Source organism: Asterias amurensis, chromosome 20, assembly GCF_032118995.1.
Source record: "Asterias amurensis chromosome 20, ASM3211899v1".
Lineage (NCBI taxonomy): Eukaryota > Metazoa > Echinodermata > Asteroidea > Forcipulatida > Asteriidae > Asterias > Asterias amurensis.
In genome coordinates this window covers 10,780,894-10,802,358 of record NC_092667.1, presented here as the reverse complement: position 1 = coordinate 10,802,358, position 21,465 = coordinate 10,780,894, and the positions used below count along the sequence as shown (strand labels likewise).

The 21,465-nt window shown below is 39.4% G+C and overlaps 1 protein-coding gene across 4 annotated transcripts in view; it reads left to right on the top strand.

Moving 5' to 3' along the window:
• LOC139952120 (serine/threonine-protein kinase Sgk1-like) overlaps positions 1 to 21,465 on the top strand; it is a 97,337-nt gene that overhangs the window by 41,569 nt on the left and 34,303 nt on the right. For 3 of the 4 annotated variants that reach the window (XM_071951082.1, XM_071951085.1, XM_071951083.1), the window contains one exon: positions 15,233 to 15,465. In XM_071951082.1, the coding sequence (XP_071807183.1) occupies positions 15,397 to 15,465 (69 nt within the window). In that variant the 5' untranslated portion in view covers positions 15,233 to 15,396. The remainder of the gene's footprint in view (positions 1 to 15,232; positions 15,466 to 21,465) is intronic. The other variant, XM_071951084.1, reaches the window with a different exon arrangement.

The window sequence follows — 21,465 nt, the reverse complement described above, 5'->3', positions numbered from 1 at the left end:
GTGCCGACTTCTTAAAATTGCAACCATGAAAATCCTTATCGCAGGAAAGGTTTAAGATTAAACCTGAGAACATGTACACTTGTATACAATTTACCCTGCAATACACAAGTGAGGGACCTTTTTTTGTTGAGTGCAGTTTCCAAAAAAAATTTCATATGATTTGGGGTTAAAATGGGTCGGCATGTCATGTGATCACACGCACACTGACATAAGTTCCTTCAAACATGAAAAACAATTTGACGTACATTTTCGTTTTCTGTATGTTTTTTTTTTTTTGGGGGGAGGGTGGCTCTTCATGTCATGCAATATGCGATGATTGCGATATAAGGCCCCTACATAGTACATGTACATGTACGATGTACCTTTCATTCAGTAATTTTTCACCTTAAGATTTGTGGCTCTTCATGAAAATGGTGATGAATTGACATACTGATTTTGTACATCAAAGGATAGTGGCAGAAACACCCGGGGAAACCCCTTTTCTTAGGGAGCGTCTCAAAAGTCGGGCACGTTCCTAGTCGGGCACGTTCCTATGCCCAATGGATCGCGGGCATATGCCCGCAGGATCGCAACATCATGACAAAGTATACGCGGAGCGTTCCAAAAGACCGGTCCTGTGGAACGGACAAAAGCGGCGGGGATACTCTTGCGATCCAAAAAGAACGTTCCTACCGTTCCGACTTTTGAGACGCTCCCTTAGCAATCTAGGTGTAACCAGTGGTGCGTTCTTTTACACGGCATACACAACACACAGGACCAACAGCTTTAATGTCCCATCCCAAAGGATGAAGTAATAATCGTTAAGTGTCTTGCTTTTAAAGGACACAAGTGTCAAAACCTGGACTCGAACCCACACTCCTCTGATCAGAAACACTAGAAGTCAGGTGCTCTTATCCACTCGGCCACGACACATCACATCTACATTTTTGTTGTACAAAATATGTGTCCGTGCTGTACATAACTGCATGTACTCATTTGATAACTCCATAGCTGTACATTGCCTGGCATCATGTCTTTAACGTAGATTTCTCGATAAGATGCGTTGTACATAAACCAAGGCACTCCTGCCAGCATCTTAATACACACAGCAGAAATGTCCACTAGGGAAATCACAGGAAATCAGTAAAATTGCTGAACAGGGGAGATGGTTATTTGTTATGAATAATTCCTGTGCAATGGATGGGGGAATTGTCTTCTCCAGTCGCTGGTCAGTTCGATGTGGCATTCAATGATGTGAAAGTGTTTTTCTCTCTCTCTCTCTCTGGCAAATTATTTGTTATGAAACGAATCCTCAACTGAACTGAATATTTGATGGTCAGATTTGGGAGCGACATTGTGTGTAAGTATTACAATCGTGTTTAAATATGATTTGATAAAGTGCGACTATCCCAGAGATTTCTTGTAATAGTTTTTTATTAATATCCAGATGACTTTGATGCTTCATCCATCCTCTCAAACTTTGATTTTACTATTAATGACGAACTACGAGTTTACTTGTTGGTTTTATGGATGGGGGGGGGGGGAATGATTGGTTGAGTCATTTGTCCTTTCTTCTCTCTGGGTTTTGAGAAATTTTCCAGATGCAATCAATGGGGAATTACGCCATTTCTTAGTGCAAAATGAGCTTACTGTAGATGTACTGTATGTGTGAGATACATGAATATGATGTCATTTATTGTTAATGATCTATAGTCTTTGTATTTACTTTTTTGACAAACTTGGAAATTTGACAGTTTATTCTGACAAAATTAAAGCACCTAACTAAGGTTGTGTATTCTAACTCGATTTCACAAAAGATGTGACATTTCAGGCCTGGAATTTCATCTTTGAGAGGGCAAGGCCATTTTCATTTTCCATTAGAAAATCTTCAAGTCTATGTGAAACATTTGAAGGGGCATCAAGGCCAAGACCAGGGGTTTTTCTCAAACCTCGGCTTAGGCTCCGGCTCAGGCTTTGGGTGCTGATGTACAATCAGCAATACGCGCTGAAAATGCAGATTAAATGCGAGCTGCGTACACAGCGCGCGGAGCCTAAGCCTGAGCCAGAGCCCAAGCCGTGGTTTGAGAAAGGCCCCAGGGCAACGAAGGCCGTGGCCTCCGTAAATTTTTTTTTTTTTTTAATAAGATAAATACGACCTTGTTGCACTAAAGCAACAAAATAATAAATTAAGAAGTTGATCAGAGCATGCTGATCGAAACGTCGAGTTGAAACCAACGTTTTTTTTTTTTTTTTTTTCAGAACCACCCCAATTCATAAGAGATAGTCATTACATGGTGTTACCACAAACCTTTCCATATCGTTTTCCACCATGCAAAGTTTCAAATCCTACTTAAAATCTTTTCTCCAGTTTGACTGTTATGATAATCGGACTACATGTCATATATCAGCACTGCTCGTGCAAAGGCGATAGGGCAAGCAAATTCATTAAATTTCTATTCAGCCCATTCATTAGGAAAAATGAAGCACCTTGGGAAATGTCGCGTAACTCTCTACATGTACATCAACCTACAACTGTTGTGGCATAGTGTGGTTTAAAGGTGGTTGTTCCAGGAAACATGCTGATAGTACACTGTCTATTGTTATGATCCAGTTTGGCTGTTATGATAATCGGACTACATGCACTGCTAGTGCCAAGGCGATAGGGCAAGCAAATTCATTAAATTTCTATTAAGCCCATTCATTAGGGTCTAATTCCCTCGCCCATGCGCGTGTCTACATGTATGGCTAGGCTAGGATGCCTAGGCTATCACTCCTTTGCCTAGTATAAATGTCATGAAAACGCTGAGACACAAACACCTGACCCCAAGAGTTGCTGGAATTGTTTCTCCTTGAATTCATTCAATTAAGTCCAGCGGGGTCCTTGAGTCTGTCTGCGAGGATTCCTTTCAAGGTTTGTACACTTTTAAAGGCGCTGACACTATTGGTATTTACTCAAAATAACAAGCAATGGAGAGGTGTTGATAGTATAAAAACATTGTGAGAAAAAACTCCCTCTGAATTAAAGTTGTTTTTTGAAAAAGAGGTAATTTCTCACTTACATATCAGAAGACTTCAGGCCTGAAGCCTTTTATTAGACATCTGAAAGCACACAAATTTTGCATCAAGGGTGTTTTTTCTTTCATATTCTCTTGCAACTGCGATGACCATCTGGGTCCAAGTTTGCACAGGTTTGTTATCTTATAAATGCATATGTTGGGAAACACTAAGTGAGAGTACTGGTCTTTGACAAATAGACCAATCCACTAAGCTCAGTACCATTGCGTATAGACCAATCACAACGCAACGAAGGTCCGACATGCATGCGCGTATCTTGGCGCGCGCGGCAGAGTTGTGCAGAAAGGCATTGGAGAGCCCCACGTGTTCTTGCTCACATGTGCGTCGTGGGCGGAGCCTACTGGATCGGTCTATATTTACCAAAGGTGTCCAGTGCCTTTAAAGGCAGTGGACACTATTGGTAATTGTCAAAGACTAGCCTTCACCGTTGGTGTATCTCAATATAAGCATAAAATAACAAACCTGTGAAAATTTGAGCTCAATTGGTCATTGAACTTGCGAGATAATAATGAAACAAAAAACACCCTTGTCACACGAAGTTGTGTGCGTTTAGATGGTTGATATCGAGACCTCAAGTTCTAAATCTGAGGTCTTGAAATAAAATTCATGGAAAATTACGTCTTTCTCTAAAACTATGGCACTTTAGAGGGAGCTGTTTCTCACAATGTTTTTATACCATCAACCCATTACTCGTCACCAAGTAAGGTTTTATGCCAATAGTTTTTTTGAGTAATTACCAATAGTGTCCTGTGCCTTTAAAACTTACTGGAACATTGATTGGTTGTGAGGCGATGGAGAAGGAACCACATGCTATGTACATGTATCTCTTCTACGGTCGTCAATGTAAATTAATACTCTTTGGGTATAGTGTGTGCACTGGTGTACTATGTAGAAGATGCTGAAATCGATGGGTCTCAACTAATGAGGAGATGATATAAGGAGGACTCAATATAGTGTCACCATTGATCGTGTCATATTCAGTTTAAGTGTGTATAATACTTGTACAGTGTGTGTCTGTTGAGATGTACTTGGAAGTCACCTGGAAATATAATTTTTTTTCGTTCAAAGATAAGAGTATATATATGCTTACGAACAATAAAACAATTGTTTTAGTAATTGTTTGTCACGATTTATATGTTTAAAAAATATATAAAGTTGTTTGGGGGGCTGACTCGGCCTACCCCTTTTGTGACGTCAATCGAGGCAGACTTTGCCTGCAATGCGTATAATAAACACACGTGCAAAGTACATGTACGTCCAAGTCGTGAGTTTGTACATTTCAAAAAGTGTTTTTCTGCATTCAGCAGCAATACACCTGGTCGGCATTGCCTGAAAAAAACAAAAACAAAAATTTTTGAAACGTACAAACTCACGACTTGGTCCGTACATGCACTTTGCAATTGTGTTTACTCTACGCATTACAGGCAAAGTCTGCCTCGATTGACATCACGAACAGCGCCCTCTCGGGTCAGGGTCTACTCTTAAATTTGTAAATAACATAAGAACTGATTTTTAAAAACCTAAGTTAACTGTTTATTCACATTCCACTCATCAAAACACATATATTAGTGACAAAAGCTTTATTTTGAAAAAATACCACTTCCAGGTGACTTTAAGAGTTTCACCATATTGCTGTTTGGGATGAGTAGGGCCTACATGTACATGCTTGGAATGTCATCTTTGAGTGGGCAAGGCCATTTTTGCTGTTTTGTGAAGGGCACTTCCATTTGGAAAAACATAAAGTCTATGGGAAAATTTTGAAGAGATGCCAAGACCAGAGGGCAACAGTAGAGTCCATGACTGTGAGTATACACAGATGTTACCTGTGACATCACATGTTTACAAAAGAGCCACCAAGCCTGGACTTCCTGCAGGCACGATTTGTACACAGCCTAATGGAAGAAAACATAAAATTTTATATTTTATGGAGATTGCACTGTCCAATTTTTATCAACTTTTGTAAACCCTGTAAGCTATTTGTAAATCTGTGAACTTTTAATTTTTGTTCTGTTCAGAAAGTGTCCAATTGGCTTTAACAGCCTTATTGCACTGAGCCGATGATATTGAAACTAAATTCCGACTGTGTTAAAACTGAAAATAAATTTTGAATCATTGACCTAGTTAAAATTCAGATGCATGCAGCATACAATGTACTTTGATACAAATGATATTCCATTGCTATGTCTGTAAGGCGAGATAAAGACCAAGTTCGTGACTTGACTCCCTGAAGCAGGCGATTAACACTCCGACCGAGCTGTGCTAACGTTGGACCCGCTCGGGTACTTTTTCTGTCCCTCCATGATGAGACTCAAGACATAGAGGACAGGATGAGGTTTAATGGTTTTCTTATTTGACTTACATGTAAAGGCATTGGATACAAAGTCGGAATACTGGTCTTTGACACTAACCAACAGTGTCCAGTGTCTTTAAGGATGAGGATGGGGGAGTAAGAAGACTGTTTCTGGCTTGACATGCTAACCAACGAAGCCACTTTGAGACATTATAAGATGACCCAATGAAATGTGGATATGCATGTTGTGCACTGATGAGAGTAGGGGGTGGCAAGGCGGGCAAAGGTACAGCTGTAGTACACAGGAAATGTGCACTGAGGATCCAGTTTCTCGCCATGCTCTAAAGCTATAGCGTATCGGGCCAATACAAACGAATTGCGGCTGATACGCAATTACTTTTTATTCAAACTTTATCTTGAATTCAGAAAAATCATCAAGATAACACCATTTGTAATGTACCCCAGACAACACAATAGGGCTTTTAAAGACTGGACACCATTGGTAACTGTCAAAGACCAGTCTTCTCACTTGGTGTATCTCAACATTAATGCATAAAACAACAAACCTGTGAAAATTTGAACTCAAAAAATTGGTCGTCGAAGTTGCAAGATAATAATGGAAGAAAAAACACCCTGGTCACACAAAGTTGTGTGCTTTCAGATGCTTGATTTCGTGACCTCAAATTCTAAATCTGAGGTCTCGAAATCAAATTCGTGGAAAATTACTTCTTTCTCGAAAACTACGTCACTTCAGAGGGAGCCATTTCTCACAATGTTTTATACTATCAACCTCTCCCCATTACTTGTTAACAAGTAAGGTTTATACTGGTAATTATTTTGAGTAATAACCAATAGTGTCCACTGCCTTTAAAACAAAAGTTTAAAACACAAGTATGTTGTACAGAAAAATATTCCAAGGATTTATAGTGATTTGTGCTGATTTATTAATTTATATGTAACTATGTAGTCTTGACAGGGGCCATGATATCTGAGCCGCGGTGCAATCTGTACATCAGGCCTGGAATTACATTTTGGCCTTGGATATAGGCAAATTTTGAAGGGCACTAAGGCCAGTAGAAAGGGCACCAAGGCCAAAAGTTTCAAAATAAAGAAGGAGCGAAGGCCAGTAAGTTATCAAAGGGGTCATGAGCCTTATTAAACAAGTAAGTTAAAAAATTGGCTAGAGGTTTCCCTATGGGTGGTTAACCCAATGGAACAGTTTTTTTATGAATAAGATATTGATAAATCATATGTTAATCAAGATATTGATAAATCATATCTTATTCATAAAGAAACCAAATGATTTTGTAAAAAGAAGATGTAAAAAAACAAAAAACAAAAATCTATGAAGTAGAAAAATAATCGTAAGTTAACTTTCTTGCATTTGGGGGCAAAGTTCTCAAATTCATCTTTTACATCTTCCTCCAAACGCTCTTTTTGCGTCTTTATTTCTTCGTAAACATTTCCAAGAGTCATTTCATTTACCAACAATATTTCGTCCGTTCACAAACGGAGGATACCATATATGGGCATTTTAACAACAGCGCCCTCTGTTGATCAATGGATTGTGTTAGACTGGTTCCTTGTGAAATCGGGAAGTCAGATAAACGAGCGTGTGGATTATATGCGATGCAGGTTAGTGCTAGCGTGTGCGATGCCTCGGGAGTGGAATCTCCGTTGCGCTTGTAACGTTGAATACCATGACTGCTATAGAGTTCCCTGGATTAATATTGTCGGCCATTAAAAAAGGGCACGACGGCCAACGGGAAAAAAGGGCACGGCAGTTTTGGCCGTGAAAATGGTATTTTTTCGAGGGGCAGCACGGCCAGTTGGAAGGGCATCGACGGCCATGGCCGTCGTGGCCGCAGTGTAATTCCAGGCCTGGTACATCATGCATATCTTAATGTCGTAATCTCAAGGTTATAGCACATTTAAGTTTGGAGTTACTTCACGGAACTAGAGGGAAAGATGGGGTTAGCTCGTTCTCCATGGCTGCCCCTCGCCTATGGAATGAGCTTCCCGCTGGTCTACGAGAGGCGATCTACGAGAGGCGATCTCGTTGACTGTGTTCAAAAGCCTCCTCCAAGACATTTCTGTTCCCCAACCAATCCTAGTTCGTTTTGTTTTTTTCTTTTTGTCCTAATCTCATGTAAAGCGTTCTGTTCTCCATAGAGCGCTGTATAAATGCTTTGTATTATTATAAGTCACAAATAAGATTTCTGAAAAATTAGACTTAAATGAAAAACAAAAGAAAAAAGAACCCAAAAGGAAGTTGTTCAGCCTTGTTAGGTTGAACACCTAATAATGGGAACTCAAAAGTACATGTATGTATGGGCAATTCCACGGTAACTCGTGCTACACTTTAAGGTGTCCTTTTTCATACTTCAGGCTCCAGTTATTAAACATAATTTGATTTGAATCTTAATGTTTTGTATTTTGAAAGCCAACATCCAAGGCTAGATCCTCAAAGTAATTTGACATGCTAAAAAATGACCCATTTTTATTCTGATCGTGTCCTAAAACAAAAACCAATCAAGTCTAATTGATTATATGATGAGTAACTCGTGCTACGGTAACTCGTGCTACAGTTTGTCCGGCCATTAAGGAAGTACTATTACTTCACAAAATGTCAAAGTTTCTTAAATAGAGTTCCTCAGCAACTTGTAAAATTATCAAATATATCTTTTTTAAGTAAAAAATAAACAATTTATAACACAAAATTTGTACAAAACATACAAAATGTACATTTAACAAAATTATGTGACATTGACATCACAAAGAAGTGTGAAATACGTGTATCCATAGTTTGCATTTTTGATCAGTTGAATCATGGAGCAATTGCTCCATGGTTGAGTTTTAACTTACAACAACTTATTTTGGCATAGATGAAAGAAAAGTTCTTACAATATGAAGTAGCCTATCTGTTCAAGAATCTTGTGAAGTTCGGACCATGGTTTTAACGTTCTTGCACATTTTTATTCATTTGGTTTTTCAGAACGCTTTAAATCGTCCTTTCTTAGGCAAAATGAGTATCCAGCTCTGTGAACAACAGCAACTCTGTACAGTAATTTTTGCCCAATTTGCACAACTTCACTGGGAAAGTGGTCTCCTTCATAAGGCTTCATATATTCAACCACAATCATTACAAACCATCGACCATCACAAATCTCAGTGTTTAGGTCTTTAGTACGTAGTTTGCCTGCTGTGGCGGCGACATGCACAAAGTGTACATGACAATAAATTCTTGAGAGTTTTATCAGTTTGTACAGTTCTTGTCTTTTATTGCTCTTCTCAACTTGTACAGTTTCCTCGTTCTCAGTATACAACTCTCTCCAGGTATCTATGTATTCACTCTGTTTACTGTCATTGACTGTGTTCAGTAGGTTCAATAGGTTCACTACGTAGTTCACTAGGTTCACGTAAAAACTGCAAGTTAAGGAACAATACACTCATTAAGTTTCAAGTAACTGAAGCAACATTAAACTGTGCTAACTATCTATCACTAAATAGAAACTGCTTATAACATGTGCATTTCAACTCCAAAAAACGTTACAGAACTTCATTAAATAAGTCATTAAAAAACACGACTTTCAAATAGTCCAAAACACCCAAAATTACTGCAAATGGAACTATGATACTCAAAGATGTATTTACCTGTGTCCAAGGTCTGTGGTAGAATGGAATGTGGACAAATTTAGATGGCAAAAAGGGGCTCAGAAATCTTAGCTTTAGTTTTACAATGTGGCTCGATTGTTTGTGGCTCGGCTGAAAATAGCGCCCTCAAGAGACAGAAGTCCGAGATAGAAAAATCAACATACCTGCTGTAACACCTGCCACTGCCTACCATAGACCCCCACACTTTAATATTGCAATTATGCATATCATTATATATGCAGAAGAGAGCTCTCAAATGTTGCCAAGTAATACTTGTTAACCCACACCTGTGACGTCATGCTATTGTTAAATCGCTCCATTATTTTGCACGAATGGTGCGATGGGTACATCTATTCACCCATTGTGCATAAAAGAGTTAGGGAACAAAGTAAATCAAGTCAATGTCGCCATGGACCATATATTATTTTGTTTTTAATGGTTTTTAACACAGGTTAATAGAGCTACACTTGTATTGCAAAATGATCGTTAACACAAGTGAACAGCTACATTATTAAATTATTATTTAGCTGAGATGTTAAAAAATAATTATAGAAGTACAACAGTAGTTTAAGCAGGTCTTAAAGTCAGATAAATCAATTTCATTTTAACCAGTATTTTTGTTTTTTGTTTTTATTAATTCAAAATGCTTAATTTATCATACACAAACATGGTAAGTGAGTAAAGTCCCTAAAATTTAAGATTGCAAAGATACTTTTTTCAATATCATCATTAAATAACAGGAATTCAACTGAAATTGTTCGTCATGAAGGTAGCTTAAATTTGTTTATTAAAAACAAATCTGAAACTACAGGCTTGTACGCGGGTAGGTCACTTCTTTTATCTTCACCTTTTGGGTTTTTTGTAGACTGAGAAAGTTGGCTACAACATCATCTGATTGTCTGTTTCTATCACTAACTTGTATAAATTTACTTAAAGTCAAGAAACAAAATCACTTATCTGCTGCCACTTTCGCTCCCGATCTATGATGCCACTATCGAAGGAACGAGCATATTTTCCTAAATGTTGGTCTTGGTCCGTTGTTCATACACCAACAGTGGTGTTCACTGGAGTGAACAAGCTTACGTAATACATACAAACAATTGACTTAAAAATTAAACAATATCGCACCATTCGTGCGAAATAATGGAGCGATTTTAACAACAGCATGACGTCACAGGTGTGGGTTAAGTCGCATAATGCCCTCGGTGAACACGCCATTCGTGGGTAAGAATGGCGCGCACCTCGGTCATTATCCTATATGTAAAACTAACTGAATCCTCCTGCTGGTTTAGGGGAGGGTGAATTGCGGTAACTCGTGCTACATCGGTAACTCGTGCTACCGGTAACCCGTGCTACAGTTTTTAACGGATCATTATAATGTAGTAGATAATGCTTGACAGTTCAATTTCTTATAAATACTTGAGGCACCAATGGTAGAAGATAGATATTAATTGGCATCAATTAAAGTGTCACCATTTTGTAGTAAAATTTAAAAATGTATGTTTTGGTAACTCGTGCTACACTATATCTAAAGTTTCTGGAGGTAAGCGATGAAAGGAGAAGTGGAGGGTGATGGTTAAAATTGGATGAATATTTCTTGTACACCATATTTCATGGATATAAAATGTAATGACTTTTTATTGAAAACTGCTTATGCTGAAAACATTGGACCCATTTGAAAAAAATCTAAGTTTTTAAAGTTTTTCCACTGAAAAATGCACTTTCCGAACAAATGTTTTAAAGTTGATCCTGGCATGTGCAGGCCTGTATGCTTCGTTTTTGAAAGGGCAAGGGCACCAAGGCATTTTCTCTTTGGCATTTGGCAAAGGGCACCCTATGAGGAAATTGTAAATTTCTACTGGAGCATTTCAAGGGCACCAAGGCAATGGCAAGGGGCAACGGAGGCAATCGCCTCCGTTGCCTCCGTGAAGTATCAGGCCTATATGTGTTTGGAATAATAAGAAAGTGTAAAGAAACATGTAGACACAATTTTATTTTTTTGAGTCATGTCCACTTTGGCTTTGAAATGCCCATTTATGTACAATTGTAAGTCCTGGATTAACAGGGTCGACAACCATGTGTGTGGGTGTGTTTATGACCATGGCATAAATTGATTTCATCACGCGTAGAAGATGTTAGGAAAGTGGATTTTATCACTTAGTAAAAGCTGCTTAAAAATAAAAGCTTAGGAAGCAGAACAATTAATAGAGAGGAAGTTTGATAATTAAAAGCTGCTTATCCTCTTAACCCAAATTGAGTATTGAACAAGATAGTTAGTGCAGCCGTCGATTTCACCAAACGCTTCCTAATTTAGGATTAATATTAGGACTTAGGACGAGTTCAGTTCCGTATCCAAAGACATTAGGACAGTACACATTGAACCCGATCCTAAGTTAGGATGGGTTACTTGTCCTTACTGTGTGAAATCGGGTGCTGGCGTGGCAGGAGAGTCTTTCCCCCCGGAGATTCTGTCATGTGGCGAACTGTGTACAAACTTCTTAATGAGGATTTGAAACTTTGCATGGTGGAAATACATGTACGAAATGGAAAGGTTTGCAGTAACACCATGTAATGACTACGTACATGTATCTCTAAATGAGTTGGGGTGGTTCTGAAAAGAACCGTTGATTTCAAACTTGGCGTTTCTCCTTCTGCTTTCTCCAGAAGACGATCAGAGCATACTTATTGAAACGTCGAGTTGAAACCAACGGTTCTTTTCAGAACCACCCCCAACTCAATTAGAGATAGTCATTACATAATGTTTTACCGCAAACCTTTCCATACAAACTTCTTCTGCTATATAGCCCCTTCTTTTCAATCATCCTCCTTAAGACGTCATTGTCAGACCAGGTTAGTTTCCCATATGAGGGACAGAAAGCTTTTGATATGTTTCTGTTGGAGCTACATGTATTGTGCTGAGTCCTTTTAATTAGTGATATTCTGGATTCTAGGTAAAAGTTGCCCTGTGCCTTCTGGACATTGATTTGATACCCCTTAATTTCAGTAGAGAAGTATAAAAACATACACCCCCCTGTACCACATAAAGGTGCCTTCAACATGTTTAATTCTGATCGTGTTGGCAGATTTTAGACGGTCGTCTATTGCTATAGACCATATTGAATATGACATCACTGTTCAAATATCTGCCCTACAAGATGGCGTCTGCGTGGTTGGCATGAGTGTGTGTGTGTGCGTGCGTGCATGTGCCGTGGAAATCAAACCGGAAATGCTGCGTGATGCGTGCTTCTTTGATGTACGCGTGTAGACGCGCATATGGTTTGACCTACAAGATGGCTACTTTCATAGCAGAAAGGGGTTATTCAATACGGTCTACAGACAGTTTGTACTCAGGTACACATGTGGATATGGCAGTCAAGTTGTACCCACCAATTTAAAGGAACACGTTGCCTTAGATCGGACGAGTTGGTCTATAAAAAGCATTTGTAATCGTTTGTTATAACATGCATGGTTAGAAAGATCTTTTAAAAGTAGAATGATCCACACAAGTTTGCCTCGAAATTGCATGGTTTCCCTTTACTTTGCAAACTGACTCCCATAAATGGCCGACCGTGTTAGTCGACGAGGTAAAAGGAAAACTGTGCAGTTTCGACACATGTTTGTGTGGATCATTGTATTCTACTTTTAAAACATCTTTCTAATCATATGCATTTTTTAACAAACGGTGACAAACGCTTTTCAAAGACCAACTCGACCGATCCAAGGCAACGTGTTCCTTTTAAATTCAATCCTACATGTACATGTATGTAGCAAAAGCTGCCTTGCCCTTTACAAGACTGAAAACTCGGACCTGGCAGAGTTTTCCCAGGCTGTCCTTTCTAGAATTGAGGTTCAATCTTCTTGAAATTGACAATGTTACTTATTGCTGGCGCCTACGTGTGTCCTATTTCAATATTTGTGTAAAGTGCACTTGACTGTTATGTGGAACAAGGAGGTCATACCCTCTTGAGACGTGCACACGGACAGACTCGCTGACTGTACGAAAAGATATGTAGCTGACCTGCTACTTCTAAACCTCCTCCGCGCTAGGCCCGCGGTCACGGGGACTTGAAGGTAGTCAACCGCACCCGCATGTCGTGCAAGAGGAACGCTTTGATAAGCGCAACAGACAGTTCTCTAACGGTGTCTCTTGTGAATATCAATGTTTCATCTTCTCGGAGGGGGGGGGGGGGGGGTTACAGAAAATGTCATCTACATGTAGCAGTTAAATTTGTTTGACAAAACTATTGAAAACATCAAAAACACACAAACCCTCTGTCTCATAGTGATTGTGATGACTTCTTTATTCTTGATTTGATATTAATTTTTGCATGTCAACAAAACTTCTTTACAAAAAAAACAAAACCAAAAATCCCTCACTCCTTCCATCTTGAGGAATTTTGGATGACATTATAGACCCTGAAATGAATGGTCCTGTTTGCTGAGAGGTGTTACGTTGGGACACCCACATGTCGTGCAAAAGGAACGCTTTGTGAAGCGCAACAGACAGTTCTCTAACAGTGTCTCTTGTGAATATCAACGTTTTATCTTCTGGGGGGGGGGGTGGGGGGGTGGGGGGAGGCACCTCACTACTAAGTGGGAGAACATAAAGCATCTGCCTCGTTGATATTCTGTAGGTCCTCAACCTCCTCCATTCTAGACAGATATGAGAGAGCCCAGGAAAGGGACACATTGTAAAAACGATGGCCAATTGTGAACTGGGAGTTCTTGACTTCCATCTTGAGGTATTTTGAAGGACATAGGCCCTGAAATGCATGGTCCTATTTGCTGAGAGATAGAGACATTTTTCAAGATTTATGCTCGGACGTTTGGAAAATAATTCATATTTTTTATTTGGAGGGAAAATGGCTCAAAAGGCCTTATAACTCAACATAACAAATTGAGCAGAGGACAAAAGTTCAAGAAGCAATGAATAATTTCTCCTTTACCGTAAAAAGCTGGAAGACTTCTGAATATTTTGCTGTGTATTTTTTAATATGTAGCATTTGGCACAGTATGCTGTGTTAGTTTACTCTAGTTGGATGCACCCTTGGGGATTTCCACTGACTTTGTGTTTTAAATCTTATTCTGAATGAGTAATAGACCTTTCTTTTGCAAACCTAGATTGGACAACTATGGAAAGCCAAGTGCAAATTTCAAGAAAAGATCGCTATATTTGGTAACAATGTGACCAAATGTGTTGATTTTTTTTTTACAAAACAACTAATTATTTAGTTTCTGGGCTCTCTCCCCACTACTCGTCACCAAGAAAGGTATTATGCTAATAATTATTTTGAGTAATTACCAATAGTGTCCACTGCCTTTAAAGGCAGGGTATACTTTTGGTAATTGTCAAAGACCAGTGTCCAATGGAAACTGGAAGTTAAAGTGACAACAAATATTTCTGGGCCTTTAAATTAAAAGAATGATGTAAATTATCTTCCACAAAGCCCTCTCATGTCAAAGCTTTTTAAAAAAAAAAAGAACTGTTTTGGAAGTGAAAATAAATATTCCCAGCCCATCCAAGTAAAGGAATGACATAATCTTCAACACTGACCTCTCATGTCATGAACACTGACATCTGAATGTCAAGTCAGAAAAAAAAAAAAAAAATATTTTGCTGAAAACCTGTTGCAAGTTGTAACTTGTCTTAGCACATACATTTACATGTTGGCTACATTTATATAACACATACAATTAATGTACTTTGTACTGTACAAATCATGTACTTTGTATCTATCCACCTGATAGGAAACACAATAAATTATACCACTTAAAGGCAGTGGATGCTATTGGTAATTTTTACTCGAAATAATTTTTAGCATAAAAACTTACTTGGTATCGAGTATTAAATGGGGAGCTGTTGATAGTATAAATCATTGTGAGCAACAGCTCCCTCTGAAGTAATGTAGTTTTTGAGAAAGAAGTAACTTTCCACGATTTTGATTTCGAGACCTCAGGTTTAGAACTTGATGTCTCGAAATCAAGCATCAGAAAGCATACAACTTCATGTGACAAGGGTGTTTTTTCTTTCATTATTATCTCGCAACTTCGATGACCATTGAGCTGAAATTTTGTCCAGGTTTGTATTTTATGCATATGTCGAAATACACCAAGTAAGAAGACTGTCTTTGACAATTACCAATAGTGTCCAGTGTCTTTAAACTTGTGTTTTGTTCAAATACTGTTTAAATGGGGTATGTTTAACCTTTGACCTTTTAACCTTTAACCTTTCAGCCATGACTTCTACTAAGTGGTGATAACAGATTCCTACTCCACTCCCCTCAGTTCAAGGTCTACCAACAATACTTCACCACCTGACAACTCGACTCTACAGCTGGTGAATGCAAAGTACTCCGAAGTAGAATAGCATCATCGGTGACAACAGCGGGTCAAACAAGATGGCCGCCAATGACACTAGTGTGCATGTGTCTGATACGCAGACGTGGGAGAAGAACAAGAAATACACAGTAAGTACAGAGAACAATTGTTGGGGATTTAATTAGCTTCAAGTCAGGCGTTGAAATGCTTCTGCCTACTGTAATGGATCACTCCCTACCATTGATACCCAAGCCTACATCAGTATATGGACTGCAAAAGGGGTAACCCTGTTTCAGCCCTAGTAGTAGGTCACTGCAACGGCGTTTGTACAAAAATAATTGTAGCCCACACCTTGAAGTGGTCTTCAGGCCTTGTGTGTCTGGCAACTTGCATAAAAAACAATAATAATAACAATAAAAAAAAATGCGCGAGCTAAACTCACAGACAAATTAATAGAATAACTTTCCGTATGGCGCCACCACCTCTTCACACATTCAGACATTTTTACAAAAAGGGATATCTCATTGAGGTAAATTAGATACTACATTATTTCATATCGAATGAAAAAGTGGTGGCGCCATACGGAAACTTTTCCAATTAATAATACATGTGACTCAAAAGTTGAAACTGAAATACACTGATTCATCTTGTAATTCTTCCTGAAAAAAAGTTTAATAAAGTCAACTAACAAAGCAAAACATGGCAACTGGCTGAGGCTGCCGTCAATTTCACCAAACTCTTCCTATCTTAGGACTATTCTTTGGACTTAGGATGAGTTAGTTCTGTAATAGGCACTGAACCCATTCTAAGTTAGAACGAGAACCCTAGCGTTTAGAGAAATCGGTTGCAGGAAAATTGAAGGACTCTCCATGCTTAATGAATAAATAAATAAATATAGTCTCAGCTGGTTAGACGACAGGGAGGTTATAAAATAAACAGAATAGTAACAAGAAGTCTTAGGGGCCTGCTTATTATTATATTTGAATGGAAGGAGTTGAACAATGGTTTCCTGATCAAAGGCTAATTGATCCTCATTAAAAGAGCAATGGAGGCTAATTAGTGGCAAGCTTGATCCATGATCAATTCTCAACTAGTGGTTGCTAATTTATTATATACACGTATTGTTATACCTCTGTACAAATTGAGAAGTTTGATTGGTCGAGAACAAATCATGTGACGCGCAACAAAAACGCATGTTACATGGCTCGACGGGCCGGGTAACATGAAAAGTGATGTACACCGGTGTACATCACCTTGATCGTTCCCGGCGTTGGTCGATTTCCAGCGCTGTGTACAAAACAACCGCGGGTTTGAGGGAATTGTTTCTTGTTCGTCTGGTTAATAAACAATGAGTAGTCCATTGTAATAATGTTTGAAGATGACAACAGAACTTTGAGAAGAGGAATAACAATTTTACAAAGGTATAACAAAACAATTGTTGCACGCTGTGACTGGGGTCAATGGGTTATGTACACCCTCGAAGGGAAATGGCACCCTCGGCTTCGCCTCGGGTTCCATTTCCCCCCTCGGGTGTACAAAACACCATGGACCCCGGTCACAGCGCGCAACAATTGTATACTGGCAGATGGTCACTGATATTTAACTGCAAACGACTCTAAAGTCACGTACCGTCAATGCGGCCTTAAAATTGCTATGGCCAGTTTATTTACGCTTTTGGATGAGTTCTCACTGCAGATAAAGGGGACATGGACACTTGGACAATATTTGATCAGTATAAAGTATATCGCACAATTGTGGCACCGTGTGCCTCTGACGATTGCTAGGGTAAAAATGGAACAGAGAGATCAATCACCCCTGGGAACGAGGTTGGGTATCCTGTAATATATTTGAATTCAATTTTGAGACCTCAGAATTAGATTTTGAGGTCTCGAAATCCAGCATCTGAAAGCACATATAAGTTGATGCGACAAGGGTGTTTTTTTTTCTTCCCATTTATTATCCTGCAACATAGTCGACCAATTGAGTTAAAATTTTCACGGGTTTATTATTTTGTGCATATGTTGAGATACCCCAAATGAGAAGACTGGTCTTTGACAATTACCACTAGTGTCCAGTGTCTTCTAAACTGGGCCATTGTCAAGTACGTTGATAAAAATAATAACAAATTCTTATATAGCGCATTTCACAATAAAATGTATCAATGCACTTTACATTAGTCCCCTGGTCATTGGGCCAATAAACATTCCTTTAATCTTTCTCAGCTCCCATTAGGGAGTACTGTATACAGCCCCAAGCTGCCGTGGCGCTCCAAAAGCTTTTCATTCACAATATGAACCTCTACCCTCGCAGGTACCCATTTATACCCCTGGGTGAAGAGAAGCAATTATAGTGAAGTATCTTGCTCAAGGACACAAGTGTCACAACCGGGATTCAAACCCACACTCCGGTGAATCAGCGCCAGAACTTAAATTTGATGCTCTTAACCACTCGGCCGCAACACTCTATGGAGGTAGAATTGTATGCCACACTGCCATGACTACTGTCTGCTCAGCAAATGATTTAGAATGTTCTAAATAAGTCACCAAATGGGGAGATTGGTCTTCAGACTAAATAAGCCGATAAATCAATGTTAATTGTCGAGCGGGAGTATGATGTCACTATGTAGATCACCATGGCAACAGTATATAGACTTGTGTGGGGATTAATCTTTTTCTCAACCTTTGGTGATGCCAAACTCCATCATGGAGGTATCCTTGCTGAATGCCTGTGCTTGCAACGTGTGCACAGTACACTTAACCACATGATGAAGTGGATCACTTACAATATTAGCCATGTCACCTTGTTTACAAAATAGTGTGACCTTTTGAGGTATCCAGGGCAGGACACGTACTTTTGTTTTGCATGACAGGGAGGGATTGTGTATACTGTAACACACTGCCAATTCCTGTCTTTAGACGAGACTACGTTTCAAATAACGCCATTAAAATGCACATATTCCCTCTTGGAGGATCTTCATTCCAATCCTCTGGTTTTCAAGAAACACATCATAAAGGAAACCTTTCAGTGAAACACTGCGTTTGCGAAAATGCCCAAAATGGGCAGGACGCGTACTTTTGTTTTGCATGACAGGGAGGGATTGTGTAGACTGTAACACACTGCCAATTCCTGTCTTTAGACGAGACTACGTTTCAAATAACGCCATTAAAATGCACATATTCCCTCTTGGAGGATCTTCATTCCAATCCTCTGGTTTTCAAGAAACACATCATAAAGGAAACCTTTCAGTGAAACACTGCGTTCGCGAAAATGCCCAGCACTGGCAAACACTCATTATTATCATCAAAATAGAACAAAATAAAATACATACCCAATTATAATACACAGTATATGAGCAACTAATAACAGTAATATTAAAGGAACACGTTGCCTTGGATCGGTCGAGTTGGTCTTTGAAAAGCGTTTGTTATAAAATGTATATAGGTAGAAAGATGCTGTAAAAGTAGAATACAATGATCCACACAAACATGCCTCGAAATTGTACGGTTTTTCTTTTACCTCGTCGACTAACACAGTCGGCCATTTATGGGAGTCAAATTTTTGACTCCCATAAATGGCCGACCGTGTTAGTTCGCACAGTAAAAGGAAAACCACGCAATTTCGAGGCAAACTTGTGTGGATCATTTTATTCTACTTTTAAAACATCTTTCCAACCATATGCTTTTTATAACAAATGGTTAAAAACGCTTTTTTATAGACCAACTCGTCCGATCCAAGGCAACGTGTTCCTTTAATAGTGGCCATTTATAATGCGCTATGTCTGTCTGAAAGACACTCCTGGCCCGGAGAGATGCAGAAGCAAGTTGGTCTATTGAGTACCTATCAGACATTTAAAGGAACATTACAGAATTGGTTTTGCTAACAAAACAGTTGCTGGCAGTGTAAGCACTTATGTAATACACCATAAACTGACAAACCTGTGGAGGTTCGCGATTGATTGGCCATCTGGGTCTCGAGAGAATAATGAAAAACCGATTACAAACTTTGCATTGCATCGATGCCAAAACAAAAATGAATAAAACGCTCACTGAGCGATAAACTTCAACCATGAAATTAGATTATTTTTTTCGCATCAAATATGACATTTCAGACAGAAATATTTCAAGGGATCTTCACGATTTAGGTTTCTTATACCAATTCTTGTACCAATTCCTTTAAAAGGCAATGGACACGTTTGGTAAACTTGTAAAAACAAAAACAGTATTCTCACTGGGTGCATCCCAACATGCATACAATTTGGACTCAATTGGTCATCAAAGTTGTGAGAGAATACTGAAAGAAAAAACACAACACCCTTCTTGCACAAATCTGTGTGCTATCAGATGCCTGAAAAGGGCTTCAGGCCTGAGGTCTTTCAATTTTTTTTTCTTCAAAAACTCCTTGAGCTGTTTCAAATGTGTCTTGGAAGATGTCAAGCAACCACCATGTGAAGTAGAAATAGTTTGCATTAAGCCCAAACAGCCAAACCTGTAGTTTTGTGATTCTGATGAGTGCGCAGACATTCTGTCTGTCAAACAGATTTCGGCACTTGCTGTTTAAGCGAGTTTGCACACACAAAGACAAAATTTCTCTGCTAACCTATGGAATGTGTTTGACGTAAGCGCGGAATTCCCTGCTAAGCACCGATTCGTTGCTTTAAATGGTAAGCAGAGCCTTGAAGTTGAACCCTGGGGCCTTTCTCAAACCACGGCTTGGGCTCCGGCTCAGGCTCCGCGTGCTGATATCCGTGCAATACGCGCTGCTCCAAAATGCAGGTTACAATGCAAGCTGTGTACACAGCACGGGGAGCCTAAGCCTGAGCCGGAGCCCAAGCCGTGGTTTGAGAAAGGCCCCTGGAGATCTTACCACTGCTGTAGTGTATCCTTTGTACATTATATAATGAATCAAATAAACCCACGTGTACAGTACACGTGGCCGGCGTGCTCGATACCCAGATAAGAAGAGTACATCAGTCTCATAAAAAAAGCCAATTCCATCTAATGTGTAATAAAAGTCCTATTGCAGGGAATAGTTTTACTGTTGTAGGGCTATCAGGGTATAACTCTATCCCTTTTCAAATTTGTTTTGACCCACCCATCCACCCCAAGTTTTGAGTTTTTCAAATATTGACAGACCAGTATACTGAGTGACAAAGTGACGCCTCAAATAAAGTAGATATTTTAGATATGATTGCTCTCCTAGCTCAGCATTATTCCATGGCTTTTCCTGGCTTCCAGGATGGAACTTGGTGGTTGAGGAAGTATTTGCCATCATTCATCAGGCAAAGAGGTTGGCCATCCATATATATTGCAAACAAGGTTGACTGATAACACTTGACAGCACAGACATAGCACACAATGTGGAAGAGATTGATGGGTACTTTCCAACTTAATTATTCTTTCTGGAGGTTTTTTTTTTCTTCCTGCTTTTTCTTCGGTAAGGTTCTTTTTCATGCGTCGAACAGTCGCTAGCCACTGGTTTAGATCCCCTTAGAACAAAATAGTAGTGAAACAAAAACAAAGATCATGCACACGGCCACACAGTTTTCAGAATGGGAAAGAGGGCTCTTGAGGGTGGTATTGTGATCTTTCTTTTTGTTGGAGGGGGGAACGTTGCAACCTCGTCCCCAGGGTGTGTCGAGCGGTAACAAGGTTGACCACTCTCTCACCCTGGTATTGGATCATTTGCATATCCACAATTTTTGGATACGTACGCAAGTTAAAATAGTCTGGCTACTTTTCGAAATTCACTTCGTCGTCATAATCTCGTAGTACGGTACCAGATTGAATAGCTTGCTTGTACATTGTTTATATGCCGGCGGCTGGCTGTACCTATGAATGTAGTTCTGTAAAGTCGTTGTCCAATCAGTGTCCAAGTAAGGAGTTTCCATCCCAGGGTTTACTATTGTAAGCATGGTTGAAAATAAAGTAAACCGTGGGGACGAGGTTGGGGACGAGGTTGGGGACGAGGTTGGGGACGAGGTTGGGGACGAGGTTGGGGACGAGGTTGGGGACGAGGTTGGGGACGAGGTTGGGGACGAGGTTGGGGACGAGGTTGGGGACGAGGTTGGGGACGTTACTATTTGTAACAAAAATAGTAATAAAACAATTAATGTGTTCATATGATCAATGTATCACTGAAATTAATGGTGC